Here is a 23,736-nt window from a genome sequence, read left to right as displayed (position 1 = left end):
CTGAGGAGCTGAAGTCCCACTGCTAGAATCATTCAGTCCTTCCACCCCTTCACGGTACATGCCAACTGGGTAAGCACCCCAAACGCAGAAGCCAAGGAGGAAGCCGTCCACATCCTGATTTCTATGGAGAAGACGAGGACCAGCTGAAGACAAAACTAAAGGTGTTCCACTCCAGCTTTCCTGCAAAAGACCTCAAAGAAATCTTTGCCATACTGAGGGAAAACAGTGGCCGGCTCATCTTTCCTGCCTTTGTGAAGATGATAAAAATCGATGAAACATTGCCAGTGACAACTGCTTCTGTGGAGAGATAATTTTCAGCTTTGAAAATTATCTCTCCACAGAAGCAGTTGTCACGGTCATGTTCTCCGTCTGTGTGGAGAAGAACGGCTCTCTGACCTTCTCCTGCTTGCTATAGAAAAATATATCAAGATCAATCATAGTGAGGTCATCAACATCAAGACATGGCACTGAGGAGGATGGTGCTTTAGAAAAGTGGTAATGATCACTCTTCACTTCGAAATGACACTTTAATGTGGCCTTATTTTTCCCTGAGCACCTGCCCCCCAAAATGTCTGTGCACACCACTGCCTTTGAGCATTTCCTATTATCGGCTATTGTGTAAAATGCTGTTTAGAATTAATGTTAGTATCAAGAAAAGAAAGACCCACAGGAGATCTTATGTTTTTATGTTTTTGTTATAATGCACACGTACATGTTGCAGAAAATGTGCAACAGTGCCCCCTGGGGTCACACTTTTCGGTGGGTCGCAGAATTCGGTGTAACACCGGTAATGAAAGGCTGAAAGACGGCATACCGATGTAGCTAATTACTAAGGAATAAAATGTATACAAAATCTGTCTGGTACGTTATATGAAGAATACCTTTCCAAAAAGCATCAGACACATGACCCACTATGTTCTGCTCCATATATCCAACGTTGACAACGTGACATATGGCTAAGTAGAGTTTAGATTCTCTGCCCGAGCCCGACCCGACCCGACCCGCGGGCCGTGCCGGACCGATATTTCCCGATACTATCCTCGGGCCGGGCCTTTGATCGAGCGTTTTTATTTCTATTTGTATCATTGGTTTATTGGCCTAATCTGAGGAGAAATCTATGCCATAAACAGAAATATTATGGGCCTTTATTACACGGGTCTTCTCAATGCCGTGGAATGCTCCGTTCACTTGCATGGGTAGTAGTCCGGTGACTTGTCAACCCAGCGTCTTGCGTTGCTAAGCGACGTCACCGTCTTTGCGGACAAATTACTTCTCTGCTGATCAACACTACGAATGCTGGTAAAGTTATTTTTTCGTTTTGGCAAGTCCGAAACGAATTTGTGATCAACGCTACGAATATTTGTTATCATTCGTAGCGTTGATCAGCAGAGAAATTTTTCTTCGCTTAGCAACCGAATACGCTGGGGTTGAAGTTACCGGACTGCGGAGTGATACAGATTACGTGAATCAGAGGCAAAAAAAACCACTTTCCTTGACAGCGGTCAATATGGTGGACGTGAGCATTCCACTGCATTGAGAAGAGCCGTGTAATAAACAAAAATAATTGACAGCTATAGAATGGCGTTCATTATCGGGAAAATAAGCCCCGACAGGGCGAACAGGACACCGACACGCAGCAAAGTTGTCTTGCTTCCCACTGAAGGGGGTTCATTTCGAATAATGACCGGCGACGTTCTATACATTATCCCGGTTATTACACGGCTACGTGGCAAATCGAAAAAATTACTTCACATGGTGTCTTTTTACAATTTATTTGTTACCACCAGCATTCCTAGTGTTGATCAGCAGAGAAAATAGTCCGCCAAAGACGTTGCTTAGCAACCAAAGACACTGGGGTTGAAAAGTTACCAGACTACTTGAGGAGTGTAACTGTCACGTTAAAATTGTACCGGGGGCGAAAATTGTACCGGCCTACGTCATCGTTTGTTTACATCCTGACAACCTGCCCTGCAACAGACGACGCGATGCAGAAAACATGTTTCCAAACGACGAAATAACATAATACAGATAGCGGATCGCTATCTGTATTATGATAGATAGCGATAACACTTGTTTTTACTTTATATTTGTATTGTATTTAATTGTTTAATCGAAACAGTAAAAAAAAATGCCCGCGAAACGGGCGATGGCGTCAAATGACAATGTTTTGCCCGCGAAACGGGCGATCGCGTCAAATGACGTAGGAGGGTTCTTGAAACATAATACAGATAACGGATCGCTAGAAAACACTTGTTTTTACTTTATATTTGTATTGTATTGAATTGTTTAATCGAATTTAGCTAGTAAACTGAGTGTTTTAAGCAGGTTTCATAGTCTAGAATGTTCAAGAACCTTCCAACGTGATTTGACGCGTCATTTGACGCGATCGCCCGTTTCGCGGGCAATTTTCTTTATTGTTTCGATTAAACAATTAAATACAATACAAATATAAAGTAAAAACAAGTGTTATCGCTATCTATCATAATTCAGATAGCGATCCGCTATCTGTATTATGTTATTTCGTCGTTTGGAAACATGTTTTCTGCATCGCGTCGTCTGTTGCAGGGCAGGTTGTCAGGTTGTCAGGATGTAAACAAACGATGACGTAGGCCGGTACAATTTTCGCCCCCGGTACAATTTTAACGTGACATAACCAAAGAAATCATCATCATTTCCATGACAGCGGTCCATTACACTTGGCAACGGTGCCGGAAATTGTGAAGAGCCCATGCAAGTGAATTGAGCGTTCCACGGCATTGAGAAGACCCGTGTAATAATCCATAAAGAAAAAATGTTTTTTTATTTTTTAACCCATACTATCCTTTTGCTTTTATTTATGAGAAGCACATACAGTACTGCCACTGTATCGAGGGCAACACCTGCCTTTATCTAGAGCTGGTTTACCAGTACACAACGTTTAAAACTGAGCAAGGTCGATGCCGATAGACGGTTACGTCAAACAATAGTAAAGTATGATATGGTTGATTATTTTATATTGAGTAAAACGGTCATGTTCCGCCATTTTTCTTGAGCGTCACTAGTAAACCATACGTCACCAACTGGCCTACTCTGTTATCAAAATCTGGCCCTAGTTACCGAACGGAAGTAGAATCATAAGAGCGTCATGAGGTTTTGTTCACAAATACGCGAACATTTCCCCCCCATAATTTCCAGCGATGTGAACGCACCATTAGCAACCACATTTTGTGGAGCCATGGAAAAAGAGCGAATCTGTCAAAGGTCAGATACTGTACTGCCATAAATAGATTTGAAGAGTACGAGTTTCCAGTGGTCTTCCCCTCCCCCTCCATACCTACAGAATCCTCTGCTGCCCTTCAGCACCACTTGTGCGGTTGAGCACTGGGATGTTAATGCATGGTCCATTGTGGAGAACGGTTCAAGGTAAAATAATCGTCACTGCCATTATTTGTTGAAATATAAATATGTAAATAATATATAAAATAAAGCCAATGTAAAAAATAATGAGAAGAGCTACCGTTATATGTCCAGTACCGACAGATCTGATCTCGAGATCAGCAGACGCCCGCTCTTGTGGGCTTCACGAGTGTTGTTCTACACTTAATTCATCAAATTTAGTTTAGGAAAACATTTGACTGAAGGGTAAAACAAAAACGATCTCACATTTCTGCTAAACCATAATATGTTACACGTTAAGGGTCAGGCTCGCTTCAAAGTAAAAATTCTAGTTTATGCATGTGAACCTGCTCGATTCTATTGGCTGGAGCTGCATCGTAATGGAAGCGGCCACTGGTAGGAGATATTGCATATTTGAATCAATCACGCTGTTATGTATAAATCGATGAAACTATCTTATCAATAAATAGAACATTGCATTGCCGTGAAGTGTGTTTGTGTACGGGATAGAAGATGAAACAGTTGCAGTTTTTGTTTTCTTTCCAAAATACATTTCCCATCATAAGTATTTTATTATCAAAATGCATTACATCTCTTTTGCTCCTGTACTCTTCAGAAGGGATGGGTGTGTGTGTTTGTGTGTGTGGGGGGGGATTAACGCTCTGCAAAGAAACCAACGGGAAAAGAAGGCTTGAATAAGTGTCCATGAACACCATAATGCAGCGCTGTTTAATTCGTTCCTCTGGGGGACGTCCAGAAACCGGCCAGAAGAACAAGTCCAGGTAATGAATTTCCACCACATCGCAACTTGGACCCTAAAACAAATAGATCATGCATTTCACAATAAGTGTACCAGTCACCCCCCAGTCCCTACAGTTCTCTTTACAAAGTAGTACATGTATTCATACACACTGGTTGTATGGTGTCTGATTCAGTTTAAGGTGCTGGTTAATTTTGGGTCAGATCACTTTGTCCAACATTCAGTATCCATGGGTCTGAGGGTCTGAGTGGAGGGATGGGGGAGGTCTGGTGTGTGTGCCTCTAAGGCCGACCCAGTGTGTTTGTGTATGTGTGCGCTGTTGGCCTATCAAATGTTAAACCTGTAGAAGATCCGGTCCACAGCGGATGTACTGAAGGTTTCTCGTTCTTGTGAGGTCGGGGAACGGAGACCACACAGAAAACAACGTCTTCAACGGTTTTCTAACCCAGGACCCAGATAGGGGAGTGGTCTTCCAACGGTTTTCTAACCCAGGACCCAGATAGGGGAGTGGTCTTCCAACGGTTTTCTAACCCAGGACCCAGATAGGGGAGTGGTCTTCCAACGGTTTTCTAACCCAGGACCCAGATAGGGGAGTGGTCTTCCAACGGTTTTCTAACCCAGGACCCAGATAGGGGAGTGGTCTTCCAACTGTCTTCACACCCAGGACCCAGGTGGGGGTGAGGTATTCAATGACCTTCGACCCAGGTGGGGGACACTTGTAGAAAACATGAAACTGATTACAGCATTTCCTGGAAACGGAAAAACGTGATGAAGCAGCTCTTGCGTAAAAACGAGACCACAGCAGCATTTTTTTCTTATATATATATATATATATATATATATATATATATATAATCCAAACCATCCCAGAGAACTCATCCGCATCTCTTTGTTGGTATACGGAATGCACAGATCTGTCAGAAAGGATAATTTCTTGTTTAAAAAAAAAAAGAAATCATATTTATATGTAAAAAATCCAAAAGGATTCAAAGAAATACAATGAGATAAACCCAACAAAATAGTAAAAGAAATAAGGTCAGATTCTCATTTGCGCCTGCATTCCAACATAGAATAGGGCTGTTATGAACAGTACACGATTTGGCGGGAAGAACAACTGTGAAAGGGTCGAGCCTCCATCACTGGAGAAAATAAAACACACCAAAGAACGGGACACTCAAACCCAACACAAACAAGGCTGCAGCACCAAGATGACAGAGGGGGAGGGCTCCGCATCTGTTCACAAACATGTTACAGTGGAAACAAAGCACTGAAGTGAAGCGACATTCAGGTTGTGAGAAACCCAGAGGGAATATGAGGGAAAGGGCTTCAGATGTGTGACGATCCCATGGAATGATCGTATCTCCTTTCCTCGTTTGACCTCTGCCCGCCTTCCCCAATGAAGCAGCGTCTTTACTGTAGGGGAAACTGGCGGGCAAATCAAAGAGAAGTCCACTAATGAAGAACAAATGAAGGGAATCAAAGCCCCAGAAGCCTTCTCAGGACCCAGGGGGCCGTGACCCAGGAGCAGGAACACGGCTCGAACCGTCTTTCACAACTTTGTACAAGAATCTAGCTTGTTGTGTTTTTGTTGATTTGTTTTCACTTTTTGGGCCTTAACGTAGCGTGCGCCCCGAAGGGGGAGGGGGGGGGACACTGGAGGGGGATTTCAAGTTACACGCTGATTTCTTTTTTCCAAAGGTCTTTTTTTTTTCTTTCTTTTTTTTTTAAACTGGCTCTTGGCACTGATTCCTTTTCAGTCTGGTCAGTGAGGAGCTCTGTGCAGGACGCATCATACATTTAACATGACACACACCGTAAGAAAATAAACGCCATGATAAGTCCTCTTAGATCTGTACATCCACCCCTCCACCACCTTCCTGAGGAGCCACACACACACACACACACACACACACACACACACACACACTAAAAGCTTCCAGACTGGGTCCGTACGCCAGAGCCCTGCAGCGGCGGGTGCTGGAACTGGGCGAGGGAGGGTGTGGCCCCATGGCGTGGTGGGTAGTGTGGGGCCCCTGAGGGGGACGACGTCAACAGCCGGGCGCCCGCCTGCAGCGCCCCCTGCTGTTGCTGAATAAGTCTACAGGCCTGGGAGGCCAGGTCAGTTTTTGCCTGCCCACTGCCCCTGGAACCCGGGGTGGTTGACCCCACCGCGCTGCTGCTGCTCAGCAGGCTGGCTTTCAGGTGGCTGCTGCTGCAGCTGCTGTTGCTCTGCTGGTGTAGAGCCCCGCCTGGCGGCAGGGGGTCCGACCACGAGGAGGGGTGGTGGTGCCCGGGGTAGGACGAAGGGGGGTGGTCCTGGGAGAGGCGGGAGTAGAAGCTCTGGCCCGACGACGGACTGTAGGAGCCGGAGAAGGGCGAGGGGCTGCTCTGCTGGTGGAACGAGGGGCTGTCCATCTGCCGCTGGCCCTCACACGACTGCATACAAGTGCCCAGTCAAACACGTTAGCCTGGCTGTCGTCCAGCACCATTAAAACAAACACGGTTTAAGGAGGAGACTCACCTGCTGGGAGAACACGGAGGGACTGTAGCGGGCTGGGCTCCTGCTGGGAGAGCCCCGTGGCCCCTGCGGCTCGTATCCATCTGTAAGCCAGGGAGACTTAAGGTACGGCCACACTGAACGCGTTAGAGGCCTAGAAAATCGGCCTTTTTGCCATTGGTTTAGGTTTATAGATGCATTAGACGCGCTAAAGCAGCGCGTTAGACACGTTTTACGCACCTAAATAACGCGGCCAACGCACCTATGAGCCCAACGCACCAACGGACGAAGTTCAAATATTGAACTTTTTACACTCCTACGTGTGACGCTTAGCCGTGATAGCCAATCAGCCTTGAGCTTGACCCAACGTCAATGTCAGAGGGACGGAGGACACGCAGATGCAGAAAGAACATGGACAACCAAGTCATCGTTTCAGTGTGTGCTGAAACGATGAGGAGGTGGTGAAACTCACCCAGCTGTGAGCGCCTACGGAGGATGTCATGCACTAGACTAGAGTTTAGATTCTCTGCCCGAGTCCGAGCCGCGGGCCGGGTCCAGCCTATATTTCCCCACCACTATCCTCGGGCCGGGCCTTTGATCGAGTGTTTGTGTTTTTTTTTTGAAATCATTGCTTTATTGGCCTAATCTGAGGAGAAATCTATGCCATAATCAGAAATATTATAGGCCTTTATTACACGGGTCTTCTAAGTGCCGTGGAACGCTCCGTTCACTTGCATGGCCAGTAGTCCGGTAACTTGTCCACCCCAGCGTCTTCGGTTGCTAAGCGACGTCAACGTCTTTGGCAGACTATAACTATGCTGATCAACACTACGAATGCTGGCAACGAACAAATTGTAAAAAGATGCACCATGACAATGTGAAGTTATTTTTTCGGTTTGGCAAGTAGCCTTGTAATAAAGCGGGATAATGTATAGAACTAGCCAGTCATTATCGAAAATAAGCCCCTTCAGGTCGAAGCAAGACACCTCCGCTGGGCGCCGGAAAACCTTATTTTTCCGATAATGACCAGCTGCCCACCGTTCTATACATTATCCCTTACATATATATTTAGCAGAGTAGGCCTAATTAACTGTAGCTCGGACCAGGTCGGGCTTGATTTTCTGGGCCCGATCTAAGCTCATCAGGCGTTTGGATTTACTACGTTCCTCGGACTCCCACAACAAATACAGCGCAGCGATGGTAGTGATGCATGTTTGTGGAGCAAAAGAAAAGTAGCGGGTTGAACCATTCTTGTAACACACAATGATCAAGCGGCAGGTTAGGCGCTCAGTGTGGCCGTACCTTTAGAGACAACCAGGCCACACACGTGGAAACGGCAAACAAGAAGCAGGGGCAATGCTTACCGGCTTCCTTGTCACCGTCGGTCTTCTTCAGGATGCGGTCCACCTTCATGCCACCCCGCAGCACACGCTCCAGCACCCCTTGGCCCTCCCGGAGCCGCTCCACACTGGTGGGGACCATCCTGAGGGGCAACGGGGAGCTGGGTTAGGTCTTCAGGTCTCCTCACCAGACTAGCTATCAGTACAGCGTGTTGTTCTACAGTGGCAGTGAGGACTAATGAGTCGCCGTTATATGGCATCAGGTATCATTAAGTGCTGTCGACTATCATCCCCAAGCTCCAATAAGACTGGCTGGCCTCTCCTGATCAAGTACGAGACGGACCGAGGAGGCTGCTACACTGCGGGCTGGACCGAACACGCTCCACCTTCAGGGTTCCTCACCAGTGGCTGGGGCTGTGCTGCGGAGGGCTGACCTCCTCTACGTGGGGGGTGGAGGAGGAAGAGGCGTGGGCAGGGGAGGAGAAGGAGCTCAGCGGGGACGCGGCGGGCTGGAGGTGGTGATGGGGGTGGGCAGGAGGCGGAGGATGATAGGGATCCTGGCTGTAGTGGAAACCAGGTTGGTTGCCCAGGACAACCGCCAGGGAGGAAGAGGAGGAGCTGCCCGGGTCAGGCTCGCGGCCGCTGCCCTGCTTCCTCTTGCGGTACTCCAGCAGAGACACCTGGTCGGGAGAGAGGGGCCGCCGTTAGACTGCTGCTCCGCTCAGGACGACGCACGCTCATCACGTCTCCAGCAGGAGAACGAGACGCCCTGCGACATTATTGGCTCAAGCTGTGCAAATGGCAGTCGCACATGCACCGAGACATCCCCGGCATTTGCATTTCCATTCCTCCAACAGAGCCCACATGTTTTTCTGGAAAAGGAGGTTGACATTTATGTAAATGGATGCAACCGTATCTTACTATTACCTGAGAATACTTACAGCGGTCATCTGGTTTGACAGAGGCTACACAAAGGACAAAGCATAAATACGAGACAGCACTCCACCTAGGCAGCTGCCATTTATCTTTGTTGCAATTGTTGCAATGATGTCACCAATTTGAACCAATAAGAAAAAGGAGCCACAGTGACCCCAGAAATGACCCCGCTCTCAACTTTTCACTTGTTACTCTTTAAGCAAACTCCATAACATGGCTTTTAGTTAACACTTGATTATTTCCAAACCAAACGCATCGCCAAGACAACATCAACAGAACGCTCAAATAGACACTTTGGATTTAAAACACAAACACAGTGAAGACAACAGAATGGCGACGCCCATCCCAAGTCACAGCCGAGACCGGGACTTGGGGATGGGGGGGGAAGAGAGGCTAAATGGAGCCGGTTGACCAGAGAGAAGGATATGCAGATGGATGGACGCCTGAACCCAGGCCTTCTGAATATAAGCCCTGAGCCATGGGGTGAATGCTTTCTCCTGTTGCTCCATTCTGACCACGTTCTAGTGGTCACAATGGAATGCACCATGTTTATTTGGGAGATTCTTGTAAATAAAACGGCAAACTCTGTACATAATGTCCATAGGATGGACAGGTGCATCCCACCCTTCAAATGGTGTGTGCTATCAACGAGCAAGCCAACAGTATTTTCTTGCAATTTAGGAACAGCACATGCTGCCGAACCATAATAAACATGAGCACCAACAAGGACACTTTTGGGGGATGCGTCCATGTCCGATTGGGCTGGAGCCCTGTATTACACCGTTGTACTTTGTGCAAACTTTGTTTGATAATTCTGTGAGGAAGCGGCCTGGCAGGAAAAGAGTCATGAATGGTATGTAGCAAATACAGAAGGGCGTTCAATTTACTTTCATTCGGGGCTGGGAGGCAACTAATGCGTTTACTGAATCTCACTGAAAAGAATAGTGTCCACCACAGCAAATCAAAGTAAAACAAATGAGGGGGGGGTGGGGGGGTGTGGATGTGGCGTTTTATGCAGATGCAAAAAACAAATATTGACATGCACACTAATAGAGACGTATTTGGATAGGGAGAATATATTCACCATATTCTGTACTGGCTTGTATTGACTTCTTACAGCTATAGCCTGGTAACCGGGCCTTCCTGCCAGCAGACTAATGCCATGCTGATTGGCCCTCTGCCTTGGAAGAAAAGCAGGAAGAAAGACTTGGAAAAGGTTTCAACCATCACTCAGAGTGACGAGGAAGAGGAAGGTAAGGACAGAACAGGTATAGGAGGTATGCAGGAGGAAGAATAATATAGAGGAGCCATACATTCATAATCATTTCAGATATCCACAGAAGCACGCACACGCAAACATCTTAAATGGATCCACATTTGTAGTTCATTCCCATTCCCTGGCCAACTGACCTAAGAACCTGTGATTTGGGACAAAGCTTATACAGCTGAAACTGTAACAGAGGAGGGCCTGACTGACGAGCTACAGCTTGGGCTTAATATCCCAAACGCCACGCAGGGTCACACGCTCAACCAACTTGCCTTCTTCTTCACTGGTTGGTGGCCAGTGTGGGGAGACGTGCCGCCTAGGTCCCCAGCACCGTAGTTGCTCTCGCTGTAGAGGTCCCCAGCACTGTAGTGAGACTCGCCATAGGGGGACATGCAGCCTGGCTCTCCAGGGGGGCCCTGGATGCCTGCGCCCCCAAAGGAAGGCTCCGGCGGGGAGAAGCGGCCCTCGGACCGGGAGGGGCGCTGCTCGCCGTTCCCCACCGTGGCCAGGTTGGCGTTGAGCGGGGAGCACGTGTATATGAGGTTGAACTCTGTCCTGAACGCCGGGTCGCGGCCCGGAGGCGGGGGGGCAAGGTCCGAGGGGGGGCAGGACGGCGGCGCAAGGCCCCCCGACGCAGGGAGGCCCTGGGAATCGTTTCCGTAGGGCCCCCCGGGGAGAGAAAAGTCCTCTGAGGCGGGCGCGGGGCTGCCGGAGCTGGAGGGCAGCGAGAGGTCCTGGAAGAGGAGTTGCGGTCCGTCGGCGTCGCTCCGCAAGCAGGGCTGGGGACAGAAGCACAGGGTTGGGAGGGCCCGATAGGACATGGGGGAAACAGGCGGGTTTGCTCTGTACCGAGAGGTGATGACTCAGAAGGGGGCTGTGTCGAAGAGGGCTTACCTCAGGAGATATGGACTCAGGCCGATGTACGGGAGAGGCCTCTGGGGACGATATGTTCTGCAGGGTGACCCAAAAGAAGAGGACATTCATAGATAAATGAGACGATCACACAGGGCCTCTAGGACTAGGAGGGCTAGCTGTACTTTAAACCAAGTGCAAGGCCTTTCAAAAGATACATTATGAGGTCAGTGTTGTTTAACCAGTGGATGTGACTGCGCCGTCTCAAACTGCTTAATGAAGGGTTCTGTAACCAGTGGATGTGACTGAGTTACCTCAAACTGCAGGGGCGTGTTGCAGCGGCTGGTTGGCAGCGAGGGGATGGGCGAGTAGCCCAGGCTGCTGGGCAGCAGCAGTGGGCCACAGGGCAGACCCATCAGGGGGTGCAGAGGGTCTTCGGGCAGCGGCGGTGTGATTGGCGACAGCGGGCGGGACAGGTGCTGCATGGGGAGCGGCACGGCGGCGTACTTGGCCCGGCGCTTCTTAAAGGGGGCCAGGAGCTCTGTGAGAGGGGTCCAGAGTCGGAACGATCGATCAAATAGAAAAACGAATATTAGGAGACATCATGTTTTAGAACCAAAGAATCCTGACTAACACACATGGGCTGTTTCTCACAAACCACTCACTGACTGTTATGTCATCCAATCAGTTTATTCTCTTTTTGACGGGAAGCCGGTGGGTATAACGCGGGGGAGAACATACCGTGAGACGTGGGGTTGGGCGTGGATCTGCTGCTGGTGCTTTGGTGTGACGAGGTGGACTCCGAGCCGTCCTCCAGGCTGGCTGAGCAGCTCTCGTCCTCTGCCTGCTTGATCCAGCGCTTCCCGGGACAACACATTACAGCATGAGGCGTCAAGGTCACACGGTTCACTGAGACATGTCCACGCTGGCCAAATCTAGTCCCTTCTCCTCCTGGGCCTGTCCATTCACATTACGCCAGTGTTTTACACCACTACACTAAATTGGAGCTTCCTGAAAAGGTCTCCATATTGGATTAATCTGAGGCTGCCCACCTTCTGTTGCTGTGTGGGTGAGAGAACGGATACATTTCTTAAACAAAGAGGACGCAGAGCTGTGGCGACTATATGCCACAGTGGTCCGGTTAGGACCGTGAGAGAAGGCTTGAACTGAAACAGCAATCAGGTTTTAGTATGGGCCAAGGACAGCCTCTGGTAAACGCTGTTGATGAGCTAAACGGGCGGACTACGTTTAACATGCATACCGCTTTTGTTCAGTCCGAACTATGAAAACAATTGCAATAGAGATTAATTCAGAGGCAGCAGATACCAATTCCAATAAAGGACTAGAGCTAGAGTCAGCGTGCCTGACCCCAGCTTTGAGCAGGTGCTCACCTTCTTGTAGCAGCCATAGGTGCCATCCATTTGCAGCGGCCGCGGGCGGTGGCGCTCCGGGTTGAAGGGTGAGCCGAAGCGGACGTAGTGTTTGGGCGCGGTGCAGATGTAGGAGGTGTGGGACAGGCCTGGCAGCATGTTGAGGGTGGTGGCCAGCACCGTGGGGTCTGTGGTGATGCGCAGCGGCCCATCCGAGGGAACGTCCGGCTGGATCTTCTCCCCAGTGGGTCCTTTGTCGTTCAGCCACTCCGTCACCAGGTACTGGGGGGTTGAAGGGGAGTTCACATTAGACACTTGAAAAGCAGTGTGGTCCTAGTGGAAAATAATTTGGACCGAGTTGGTAAACCATCTGGACCATTATTGTGAGTCAAGAACTGTTCGATCCATTCCATATTGATCTTGCAAACAGAGTTAAAGTTGGAAAGTTCTTGGATATTCATGTGTTCACTGTAATAATGCTGTTGTAAGTGGGGGCTGTAATTTTTTCACAAATTAGCAAATAATTGATAGAACTGGTGAAAACAGCCAGAGACGTCCACAAAAGCAAAAACCTCAGAAGATTTCTCCCAAACCTTTTTTGTCTTTGGGTAGCGCAGGGTGCCTCTGTTGAGGCAGACCTCAGGGTCCAGGAGATGGCCGGCCCCCAGGCCGCACTCCCCCGCACTGAGCTCTGTGTTGAACGGTCCGTGGAGCCCCTCTTCCTCTGGCACTGCTGTCTGGTCCGTGGTGGCGGTGGCGGCGGCGGCAGCGGCGGCGGCGGCGGCGGCCTGCTGGGCCAGGGCCTGCCTCTGGCGACGGGCGCGCTGCGAAGAACTGGAGCGGTACCGCGAGATGCGGCTCTTGGAACGGGGCTTGCTGGAACGGGCCGGCGGGGGCTTAGTCGGAGCGGCGAGGCCAGGGGCCGAGGATGTCGGTGCCTTTTCTGGCTCGTTTTGGGGCAGTTCCTACGGAAGAAAGAGGAACAACTCTCAGGTCAGTTGCTGGACCAAACAGGATGAACCTGATGGAGAAAGGGTTTTCACTCCAACGGACCATAACGTAGGTGGCCCGTCGGGTGCTGATGCACACGGCTGCTGTGCTTCCAGTAGAGGGGTTCACTGCTCCGTCCGCGGGGTCCAAACACTCCTCCTTAGGGTCCTCCGCTCCCATCGCTCGCCGTCGTTTCTCCATGCTGTCAAACGCCTACAAACAGGAAGACAAACACTGTTCGTAGGACCTTCTTAAACATAACAAAACAGGGATTTGAGACAAATGCTTTCCTTTCAAAAAGGTCCTCATTGTCTTGGTGTAATAAGCACCTCTGTATTTATTGAAACCTTCCCTAGAGTCCAAAGTGTTACCTTTTTGCTGGAGCTGATGAGGCCATTCTCGTCCACTTCTCCCTCCTCTGCCTCTTCCTGCTTCATCTCATCCTGGAGCCCGTCCTTCATCACAATATATAGACGACTTTAGAACACTATCCAAATACCAAAATATTTAGAATGAAATGGGTCTTCTTAAATATCAATGTAAATGTTGTTTAAAATAAGTTTATATATTTTGTGCACCAACATGCTGACTGAGTTAGTGTGCGCGCGTGTGTGTGTGGTCGAGTGAGGACACAAGGTATAGAATGTGAGAGTCAAGATCGAGAGCACCTGATGCTCAGCCACCATCACAAGGCTTTTAATTGATAGCTAACTAGCTTTCCGAGGGAAATGCCACCTCTGTGTCGCTGGCTGCATGCAGCTCTCCGGCCTCCGGCTGCTGGCTGCCCTCGTCGGAGGTAGCCCCTGTGGCGGGGCCTTCGCCCCGCTCCTTCTTGCGGGCTTTGCGCTGTCGGGTCTCAGCCCCGGTCAGTGAAGAAGGGGCAGAGGGGGTACACGACGGGTCCTCCTTGGGGCGGAGGTTGTGCTTCTGCACAGGGCAGCTCTGGTTGCCCTTGTGGCAGGCGCAGTCCACTTTGTAGTTGCTGAGGGGGTTGGTGTCGAGGGGGGGACAAAGTGCATGTCGGTATATGCTGTTGTTTCATTTGCTTCTGCTGAGCTAGACGATACCATAGTCTCATTGAATTAATTCATCAATGACTCATTTTACTGAACCTTTTATTGTCAATATTGCTTGCTATTGATATCCTAGTTAAGCCCTCCCCCAGTGCACAGCATGAGTGTTACAAACTTTCTCAAACCAACTCAAATCACAAAGAAATAATGTTGAACAAGCAAACGCTTACTGACAAAGAAATGCAGTTTTAGGGAGCCGTGATACTGACCAGCTGTGGAACTCGTAGTCGAATGCGATGGTGACTTCGGCATCCTTGGTGATGTGCCCGAGGGCGTGTATACAAAGGTGCAGCATTCCTTCTGCCATCACATGCCGAACCTTCAGTGAAGACAAGACAGAGAAACAAATAAAGCACAGCCCTAAACAAAGTTCGAAGAATATGACCGTGGTTCATTGGAAATAAAACAAATAAATGAAGAAAGAATCTCACCTCGGCATTAGGCGTGCACGACCTCCTGATGAAGCGGGCGTCGTTGCCAAAAGTCCGCGCGTCCACACACATATCCACTTGGTCAAACTTGGAGTAGAACAGCACAAACGGGTAGGGTCTGCAGAAACAGAGTAAGAATAATGGTATGTGGCACCGGGAGAGGACTATCCTTTTGAGCATCATTTTTACTTATGAAGGTGACTTACTTCTTGAAAAAGTGCCCGTTGACCTCAAACTGTTGTTTGAGCATGACCTTTCCCCGGTACTCTATGATCAGAGTGCCAGGGTCCATGTTCTTAGACGCCCTCAAAGTCTTCCTGTGCTTTTGCACCCGCGTAACACGGCCCAGCTGGAGCTGAAACAAATTCACATTGCATCTCATAACCACACAAGAGTTGGACTATGGAAAACCCCGGCCACATATCACACAGTGAGCATCCCTCTGACAGGGCCTTCTATCAAACTTTGGATAATTGCATCTAATGGATAGAAAGGGAGTGGTCTGGCTCGGGTTAAGCCGATTTAATTTCTCAGTCATCTGGGCTTCAGATGTGGGCCTTAGGGGCAGTCTATGCAGCAACCTCCCTGAAGAAAACAAGTGTGTAGTGGGAGTTTGAGAGGTCAGCTTACCTGCATCTGGGAGCTCAACACTGCGTTGTTGCTAGCTGGCTCTGTGTGGTCGATGCTGTCCACGTCAACACTGAGATGGGTCGTCGCCGTCGTCGTCGTGTTGATCTTCGACTGTTGTGCGGTTGCTGTGGCAACGCTCTCCGTCTTTGTCTCTGCTCCGCAGTGCGACTCAAGAAGCGTCTTGACGTCTGCACTATACTGGTTGGCGTGGGCCTCGTCGTACTGGTCCGTCCACTGGCGGATCTTGGTCTCCCAGCCCTCTGCAGTGTTCTCGTCCAACACGTTGGCCTCTGTGGTCGAGTTCTGCAACAGGGGGTGAAGGAGGGCAGTGTGGTTATGACCAGTGGCTGACCACAAGTGCAACTCAGAAGGGATGGAGCCAGCTAAATGCCTCAGGCTGGTTGACTAAACCAAGGTATGACTACAAAAAAATAACATTAAAGCATTCAAATCGTACCTTCATCCTCATGGACTTTCTAGAACCCTCTCTGAAGGCCTAAAAGAAAAAAAGAAAAGGAACGTTATGTGGATATACATTTACCATCAAGCCAAACATCCGGGCAAATGCCACGCACAATGGCAAGCATTGCCCAGCTTTTAAAAACATACCTTGACCTTCTTGCTCTTGGGCGTCCCGCGAGCCTTCTCGGTGCTCTTCTTCCTCTTCTTGGACTTGTTCCTCTTGATGCGGTTGACGGTGAGCGTGATGCTGGTCGGCGTGTGCTGCGTGGCCGTGTACGACACGCTGGCCGGAGACACTTCCTCATCTCCGCTCTCCGTTGCGCTGCTCTCCCCCACTACGCAGAGAAGCTAGCATGTCATCACGCTGTTTACAGAGGCACATGCCAGCCAACAAGATGAACCAACAAGAAGACGCACGCCTTACTACATCCTGGTCGCTCTTTCAACTCACCGGATATATTCTCTGGCTTCCTGTGCTGGCCGTCGGGTGCTTTCCTCCAGTACACGCCCCTGCGGATAGGGCCGGAAGAACAAGGTGAGGAGGAGACGTGGGGATAAAACTGAAGCAACCACAATACAGGCGCGGCAAAACTCTGCGCCCGGTCCAGAGATGTGCTCACCTGCAGTTGTGGCACTTGTTGAGCTGGCCGTCGGAGGTCAGGGTGCAGCGACACCAGCTCTCAGGGTCCTCAGAGGACGAGCTGTCGCTGTCCGCAGAGTGGTCCTCGGTGCCGGCGCGCCGGCGGAAGCCATGGCCATGAGCCACACCGCCGTTGAGCTCCATGCGGGGAATGATGGTTTGGGAGAGCGGGGAGGCGGGTGGGGTGGGAGGAGGGGGAGCGCCATAGTTGTGATCCTGACAACACACAACGGAAGACTGTTGCATCTTCAAAGAACGGGTGTTCAGGCAAAACAAGGAAAAAGTAGGGAGGGAAACGAAAAATGGAGACGAATGAAAATGAAGGCAAAACACGCTATGTGAAACAGTGCAGCAGTGGTAACTAAAGATGCATCGTAAAGATAGATTTATCTATAGATATCTAGATCTATAGATATAAATAGAGATATATTGTAGTTATGGCAGGTTAAATACGTATGTTTAGCTTTGTTCAAACAACACTTGTGGACAAGTAAGTAATGGATTTCATGGTCATGAGTGAGGTACTCGTTTTCTTAATTTATTTTCTTTACATTTGTCCTTTGGGTCGTGTTCCAACACAAATTCAGGACAGAGTCAAATAATTTAACCAATGACCTGTGAGCTCACCGTATAGGGCAGGCCCCGGTACCCATGGCTCTGTGCACTCCCACAGCTGTGGCTGTTGTAGTTCTTCTCATTCACCGCAGGACTTGCTTCCACTGACTCAGGGCTGAGACAAAGGCAAAGAGAATGACTTCTTCCAGACAGACACTAGGTGGAGCCACAGCCCAAAACATCTCAGTGAGCAGAGCCATTTGGGAACCTAAAGAACCTGGCCAACATTATTCTAAAATACTATCCCTCCCCCTGTACAAATGGTAGAAATGAAATGTTAAAAAGGGTCTTGACTCTTGAGGCAAATGTTTTGAGTATGGATTGTAGGCAAGCGTGTCGAAGCCAGTTGCAATCCATAGAACCACTATAACTCAAGCGCACGGATGTTCATTACAGACTGCTGGCGATTCCTGGTCACATAGGCCCGGCTTCACTCATGTAAAGTATATTTTGACTCCTTGTAGCAAACAAGATTAACATTATCTAGGGCTGTGGTCAACCGAGGGAAATCTTGGCTGAATTCCGACCAATTGAAAGGTCGAACAAACTGCATGAAATCTGCACTATCAATCTGCAAATAAATCGGCAGGCTATCGTCTGTGCTGTTTGGAGGCAGTGGGTATCAGATCCACTCTTGGTCCGAATATTACTGGTCCGAAGGATAAGGCTGGGATGCATGCCAGGGATGCATGCCAGGGCATGCGAATCATGCCAAATACAATACACCTTTCTTAAATGGAAAAACTGGGGAGTTTTATCTCCTGTCCTATAAGGAGCATAGTCTATTAACCATACGATTCTCAAAACGACAGAGCCTTGAATATTATTTGTACACATAATTAATGTTGTTTCTTACACAATATAGCCTATCCCTCAAAAATAAAAACACATCACCTGTATACGTCCCTGCCGCCCCTGAAGATAAGGATGACGCAGCATATCGCCCACCCAGAACCTGACCTGTCATTATCATCTCTAAGAGGAGACACAAACTAATAACGTAACAATGTCTTCATATGAATTCATATAGCCGGAAATGCTTGCATACTTCTAAATGTGTTTACCGTATAGGGCTGGGCAAATATAGTGCCCAGTTTATAGTATAAATCAATTAAGTTTAGCTTAGTCTTGGCCCGATAATATTAGTTAAGAACTTGGTAGATTGATAGTGCGTATTTTGCGCTGCTGCAGAATGCTTTCTGATCCTTTTCCTCCCTACAGGGTTCTGTTTGAATACTACGATATCAAGCAGGACTGCTGTGTGGACGCACATGTCTTTCACACCCTCATCCGTTCTACGGAGACTAGTAAAAAGCTTCTTCTTCCAATCATCACAAAGCAAACTGCTTTGAACACTGCACATTTTTTATAAGATTGCACGCGTGACTATTGCTGTTCACCGAAGAGAAATCGCACTCAAGCAGTATTGAGGGCCTGGATCCCCGCAAAAAGAAGAACGAACATAGCTACAATGTGAAGGGTCAACATGAAGCGCTACCATGAAGCTTTACCATTAAGCGTTAACTTAAGCATTAACGTGAAGGGTTGCCCCCAAGCTAACTTACCATGAAGATTTAACTTTAAGCATTAAGGCGGAATTGTGGTTCCACGTTGCACAACGCAAGGGGGTTATGGACCCGTTACGCCCTTGCGGACCCTCCTTCCGTCGACCGCAAGGACCTGACGTGCCGCGTGCGCCTCCCAAAAATTGTATACATGCGTCGAGGTGACGCAGCCACAAGGGCTGTGGTTGGTCTGCTAACTACACCTTTTCCGGCGTTAAACTTTGTATGCAAAAAAAATAAAACCATGGGAAAAGATTTGAATTTTGCATTTTTGAATATAATGTCCAGAATGGACAACTACGAACAAATAGCAGCCTATCTTCTGTTTTTGTTGCACAATGTTTGAGTCGTATTCAGCTTTCAAGTTGCTAGAACCCATATCATAATCAAAATTTCTAGTAGTAGACCAATAAATAAAGTAATAGCATGCACAGACAAAGACCAACTATTTGTTCTCTCTATACCACAGACTCGCATATCGACACGTAAACCCGATGGCGCAGAACCATAAAGGTTTATGACTACGTCGAAGCGACTGTGTGGTCATTCCCTGTCGTGAACGTGGGACCATAATCAGCCTTCCAACATTAAGCGATAACTTAAGCGTCAACCTAATCGTTAACTTGAAGTGTTAACGTGAAGAGTTGCCGTGAAGGGTTGGCGTGAAGCGTTAACTTAAGCGTTAACCTAAGCGTTACCTTAAGCGTCCTTGGACTGAGATGTCTCCGCCGCTACATATTCTATCCCTGGAATATTGCTTTGATATTCCCATGAAATGTAACCCAAGCATTCCAATACTAAATTGAGATTTTAATACCTACCTAATGAACGAATTGGAATGTTCACGAATAGCACTAATAAGGAAATTGCCTTAAAATGATCATAGGGTAGGGCTAGCCGATTAATCAAATTTTTATCGCGATTTCGAGAACAGCTGGATACATATCTGGACATTATTTTCTATTTGACCATTTTGTTTATGGGGAAATTCTCATTTACAAAGTATTTTTTGGAGAGAAATTATGAATAAATGCATCCCTATATGAGGGTTCAACCGTCAGAGAGAAAGGAAGGCAGTTTAGTTCAATATCATACAAATGCCCACATACCTGATCGACCGATTATATATTATCAATATATATTTTTTTCGTTTTCTTCGGCGTGATTTACAGACAGTTTAATAAATGTTCATTTTTTTCCCAAATTTAGACATTGTAACATTTGTTATCATCATCATGTCATTTTTATGAAGTAAATTGAGGGAGGCTTAGCCTGGAAATCCAGACCCCCATCTAGAAAGCTGTAGGGTCTGGCAACGAGTAATGAAAATTACCCAACTCGAGGGGCGGTGTCACGTTAAAATTGTACCGGGGGCGAAAATTGTACCGGCCTACGTCATCAGTTGTTGACAAATTCCAAACCGGCCCGGCAACGGGCGATCGCGTCGAATGACGTAGGAAGGTTCTTGAACATTCGCGAACTTTCATGCTCGTTCATTGCACTCCTTCATTGAGCGTGACAAGACAGGTTTTTGAAACCTGCTTTAAACACTCAGTTTACTAGCTAAATTCGATTAAACAATTCAATACAATACAAATATAAAGTAAAAACAAGTGTTATCTAGCGATCCGTTATCTGTATTATGTTATCTTTCGTCTTTGGAAACATGAGCCGAATGTTTTTTGAAACCTGCCCGGCAACGGACAACCCAATCAAATCAGTTGTCAAGTTGTCAACAACTGATGACGTAGGCCGGTACAATTTTCGCCCCCGGTACAATTTTAACGTGACAGCGGCACCAAGCATGCATTTGAAAATATCACTGGATAAACACATTGGATAACACTACGACCAATCAGAAGAATACAAGGGGTGACGTATCCAGACCAGCGGAGCTAACCAATAGATAAGACTCTTGCCGTATCCGGTCGGTAAAACAGCAACGCTTTTGGTACGCCTATATTGATACATCGATGTGATTGATTAATGTTCTGGGCCAGGGGAGGGCCAGAATATACACGAGTATATTTCTCGTTCCCAGAGTGTGCTCTCGCGAGAACTCTGGATTTCCAGGGTATTATCGGCTCCAATTATGGGCTAAAGAAAATCGTTATCGGCGAATCGGCTAAGGCTGATGAAAAGAAATCGGTATCGGTATCTGCCCTAAAAAAATCCATATCGGTCGATCCCTAGTTATGACCCTCAGACTGTTTAGAATGGTCCTTAAAACTCACAAGCATATCATGAAATGTATCAATATCGTTAAGAATTCTCCACAATTATTGTGGTAATAATTCTTCTCATATCACCCAGCTCTATTATTGCAAAAGTATTGATGATTGTGTATAGACATAACATGTGATTGTGATGACCGAGTGCAGCATTCTGTACTCACTCGGATCCAGCAGCCATATCGGAGTACGAGGTTTCAGGTGTGGTGACTCCCAGCGCGATTACTATGCTCATGACGTCCAGCGGCACGCGGGAGGGTGGGGGAGGCAGGGGAGGGAATAAAAGGAGGTATATTCAAGAAGTGTTAGGGGAGGAGGAGGAGGGGGGAGAGATGAGGGGGGGAAGGGAGGGGAGGGGGGGGGAAGGGGGTGGGGTTGGTTACAGGGCCCCAACTGCAGTGACTGTCCACACCAGAGGGGGGGAGCCGCTGAGCCGCCGCCCACGGCTCACGGTCATGGGGAGACCTGGAGAGGAGAGAGAAGAAGAGGGGAGACCCGAGTTAATCAGGGGCTAACGTCATGAGGAGACTTGGAGAGGAGAGAGGGGCTCACATCATGAGGAGACCAGAGTTAAACAGGGGCTAACGTCATGAGGAGACCAAAGTTAAACAGCGGCTAACGTCATGAGGAGACCAAAGTTAAACAGGGGCTAACGTCATGAGGAGACCAAAGTTAAACAGGGGCTAACGTCATGAGGAGACCAAAGTTAAACAGGGGCTAACGTCATGAGACCAGAGTTAAACAGGGGCTCATGAGGAGACCAGAGTTAAACAGGGGCTAACGTCATGAGGAGACCAGAGTTAAACAGGGGCTCACATCATGAGGAGACCAGAGTTAAACAGGGGCGAACGTCATGAGGAGACCAGAGTTAAACAGGGGCTCACATCATGAGGAGACCAGAGTTAAACAGGGGCTCACATCATGAGGAGACCAGAGTTAAACAGGGGCTCACGTCATGAGGAGACCAGAGTTAAACAGGGGCTCATGAGGAGACCAGAGTTAAACAGGGGCTCAGGAGACCAGAGTTAAACAGGGGCTCATGAGGAGACCAGAGTTAAACAGGGGCTCACATCATGAGGAGACCAGAGTTAAACAGGGGCTAACGTCATGAGGAGACCAGAGTTAAACAGGGGCTCACATCATGAGGAGACCAGGATTAAACAGGGGCTCACGTCATGAGGAGACCAGAGTTAAACAGGGGCTCACATCATGAGGAGACCAGAGTTAAACAGGGGCTAACGTCATGAGGAGACCAGAGTTAAACAGGGGCTCATGAGGAGACCAGAGTTAAATGAGGGGACCAGAGTTCAATAAAACGTAGCAGAAGGGACAGTCATTGGAGAATCCTTGATTACTTTCACACAGACTGAAGGTGAAGGAGGGTAACATTTGTGGTTGCACACATATTTGTACCAGAAATTATACAAAAATGTATATAATAAAAAGACAGTACCTGACCATATTTAAACCTTTGAACAGTTTTCCTTCTTTCTATTTTGAATTATAGCTCTGACACACACACACACACACACACACACACACACACACACACACACACACACACACACACACACACACACACACACACACACACAGGTACACTTAATATAACGTGTTGTTTTACCGTTTATCTCCACTGTGAAGCTGAGTGTGATTGGGTCAGTGTGATGTTTCAAACAATCTGCATAGTGCTTAGTTAGTACCTCAAAGAGGTGGTTAACCACACAATACAGTGCTGGCTTACATCAATGCTAATGGTAATCAACTGGATCATCGGTTAAATCACAAGGGAAACCCCCAATTTCACTGTGATAGAATTCTGTTTTTGCTGACTAAAATATAATATAACATAATGGTCTATTCAGCCAAGACTGCTCACGGTTTCAACATATAAAAATCCTGTTCATCATCATGTTAGTGGATAAACAAAACTACCCGTGAACATAAAGTTGCATGGGAAATCATGCTAATAAATTGCCCATGGTTTGCCGAGTCATCCTTACAAAGAAAGAATGTTGGACGAGAAACTTCCGGTGGAAATGAATGGTGTGCATCCTGTGTTAGGCGGTCCCTGTCCACAGAGGAGTGGCAGCTGTAAGGGCAGGGGGTTATGAAGAGCTTAAGTGTGCGCCACACACACCCCTCCAGTAGGGGGCTCCCTGACTTCCAGACCGCCCGGAGGGGTGAGTCATCTATGCCGTCATGTGATCCGATCTCTGGAACACTGACCCACACTCTCTCCCTCCTCGGCAGACGCAGAGCTCAAGGCTTGCAGGAGGCACAACTCGTAACAGGGTGAAAAAAGGAAAAGAGAAGCTACTTCTGCTGCTTTCACACGCTCGGCATGGAGACTCTACGGCTTACACCAAGGTCATGTCTCGGCCGTACGCACACAAACAGCCCCACACGCCTCCTTTCAAATGTCCCATCAGAAAAGACAAGGCTTACAGAGTTCAAATATACGGAGGAGAAAACTGTAATTATACATGTGAAAGCAACAACAATCACACATTAATGGAAGGCTTCTGGCTTACAACAATGCCTCCCAGAATGTATGACATTTGTAAGACTGCCCCATGGTTACAGATGGCCGCCGCTTTCACTATTCAGTGCCAAGGCAACCATAGCAGGGCTGGGGGATTTCCAAAAACATGGTCAAGGTCAGTAAACCCTAGCCATTGTGCAACCAGAGAATGTCAATG

General features: G+C 48.1%; 1 protein-coding gene across 2 annotated transcripts; it reads right to left on the bottom strand.

Annotated features, from left to right (window-relative positions):
* Positions 1-373: 373 nt before the first annotated feature.
* On the bottom strand, positions 374-21,332 carry setd5 (SET domain containing 5). Of its 2 annotated transcripts, none has more exons than XM_056605723.1 (23): positions 21,199-21,332; positions 17,251-17,353; positions 16,604-16,860; positions 16,435-16,493; positions 16,131-16,318; positions 15,979-16,017; positions 15,522-15,824; positions 15,098-15,246; positions 14,892-15,009; positions 14,670-14,779; positions 14,123-14,369; positions 13,759-13,842; positions 13,451-13,600; positions 12,991-13,362; positions 12,419-12,679; positions 11,769-11,886; positions 11,342-11,568; positions 11,070-11,126; positions 10,448-10,954; positions 8,375-8,652; positions 7,997-8,115; positions 6,657-6,736; positions 374-6,571 (listed from the first exon to the last, which is right to left on the bottom strand). In XM_056605723.1, the coding sequence occupies exons 1-23, from the start codon at positions 21,267-21,269 to the stop codon at positions 6,062-6,064; spliced, it is 4,407 nt and encodes a 1,468-aa protein (XP_056461698.1). In that variant the 5' UTR covers positions 21,270-21,332; the 3' UTR covers positions 374-6,061. The 2 variants fall into 2 exon arrangements, with proteins under 2 accessions (XP_056461698.1, XP_056461699.1); XM_056605724.1 differs by having other exon boundaries at positions 16,604-16,839.
* Between the last annotated feature and the right edge of the window lie 2,404 nt (positions 21,333-23,736).

This window comes from Gadus chalcogrammus, chromosome 13 (genome assembly GCF_026213295.1).
Source record: "Gadus chalcogrammus isolate NIFS_2021 chromosome 13, NIFS_Gcha_1.0, whole genome shotgun sequence".
NCBI lineage: Eukaryota > Metazoa > Chordata > Actinopteri > Gadiformes > Gadidae > Gadus > Gadus chalcogrammus.
This window is presented reverse-complemented; position numbering and strand designations above follow the sequence as displayed.

Excerpts from the sequence above, each read along its gene's own strand:
- setd5 (XM_056605723.1), bottom strand. The coding sequence starts at position 21,269 with ATGAGCATAGTAATCGCGCTGGGAGTCACCACACCTGAAACCTCGTAC. Across the intron at positions 12,680-12,990 it reads GCTACCCAAAGACAAAAAAG|TACCTGGTGACGGAGTGGCT; the intron begins GTTTGGGAGAAA and ends TCAACCCCCCAG. Across the intron at positions 11,127-11,341 it reads ACACGCCCCTGCAGTTTGAG|AACATATCGTCCCCAGAGGC; the intron begins GTAACTCAGTCA and ends GTCACCCTGCAG.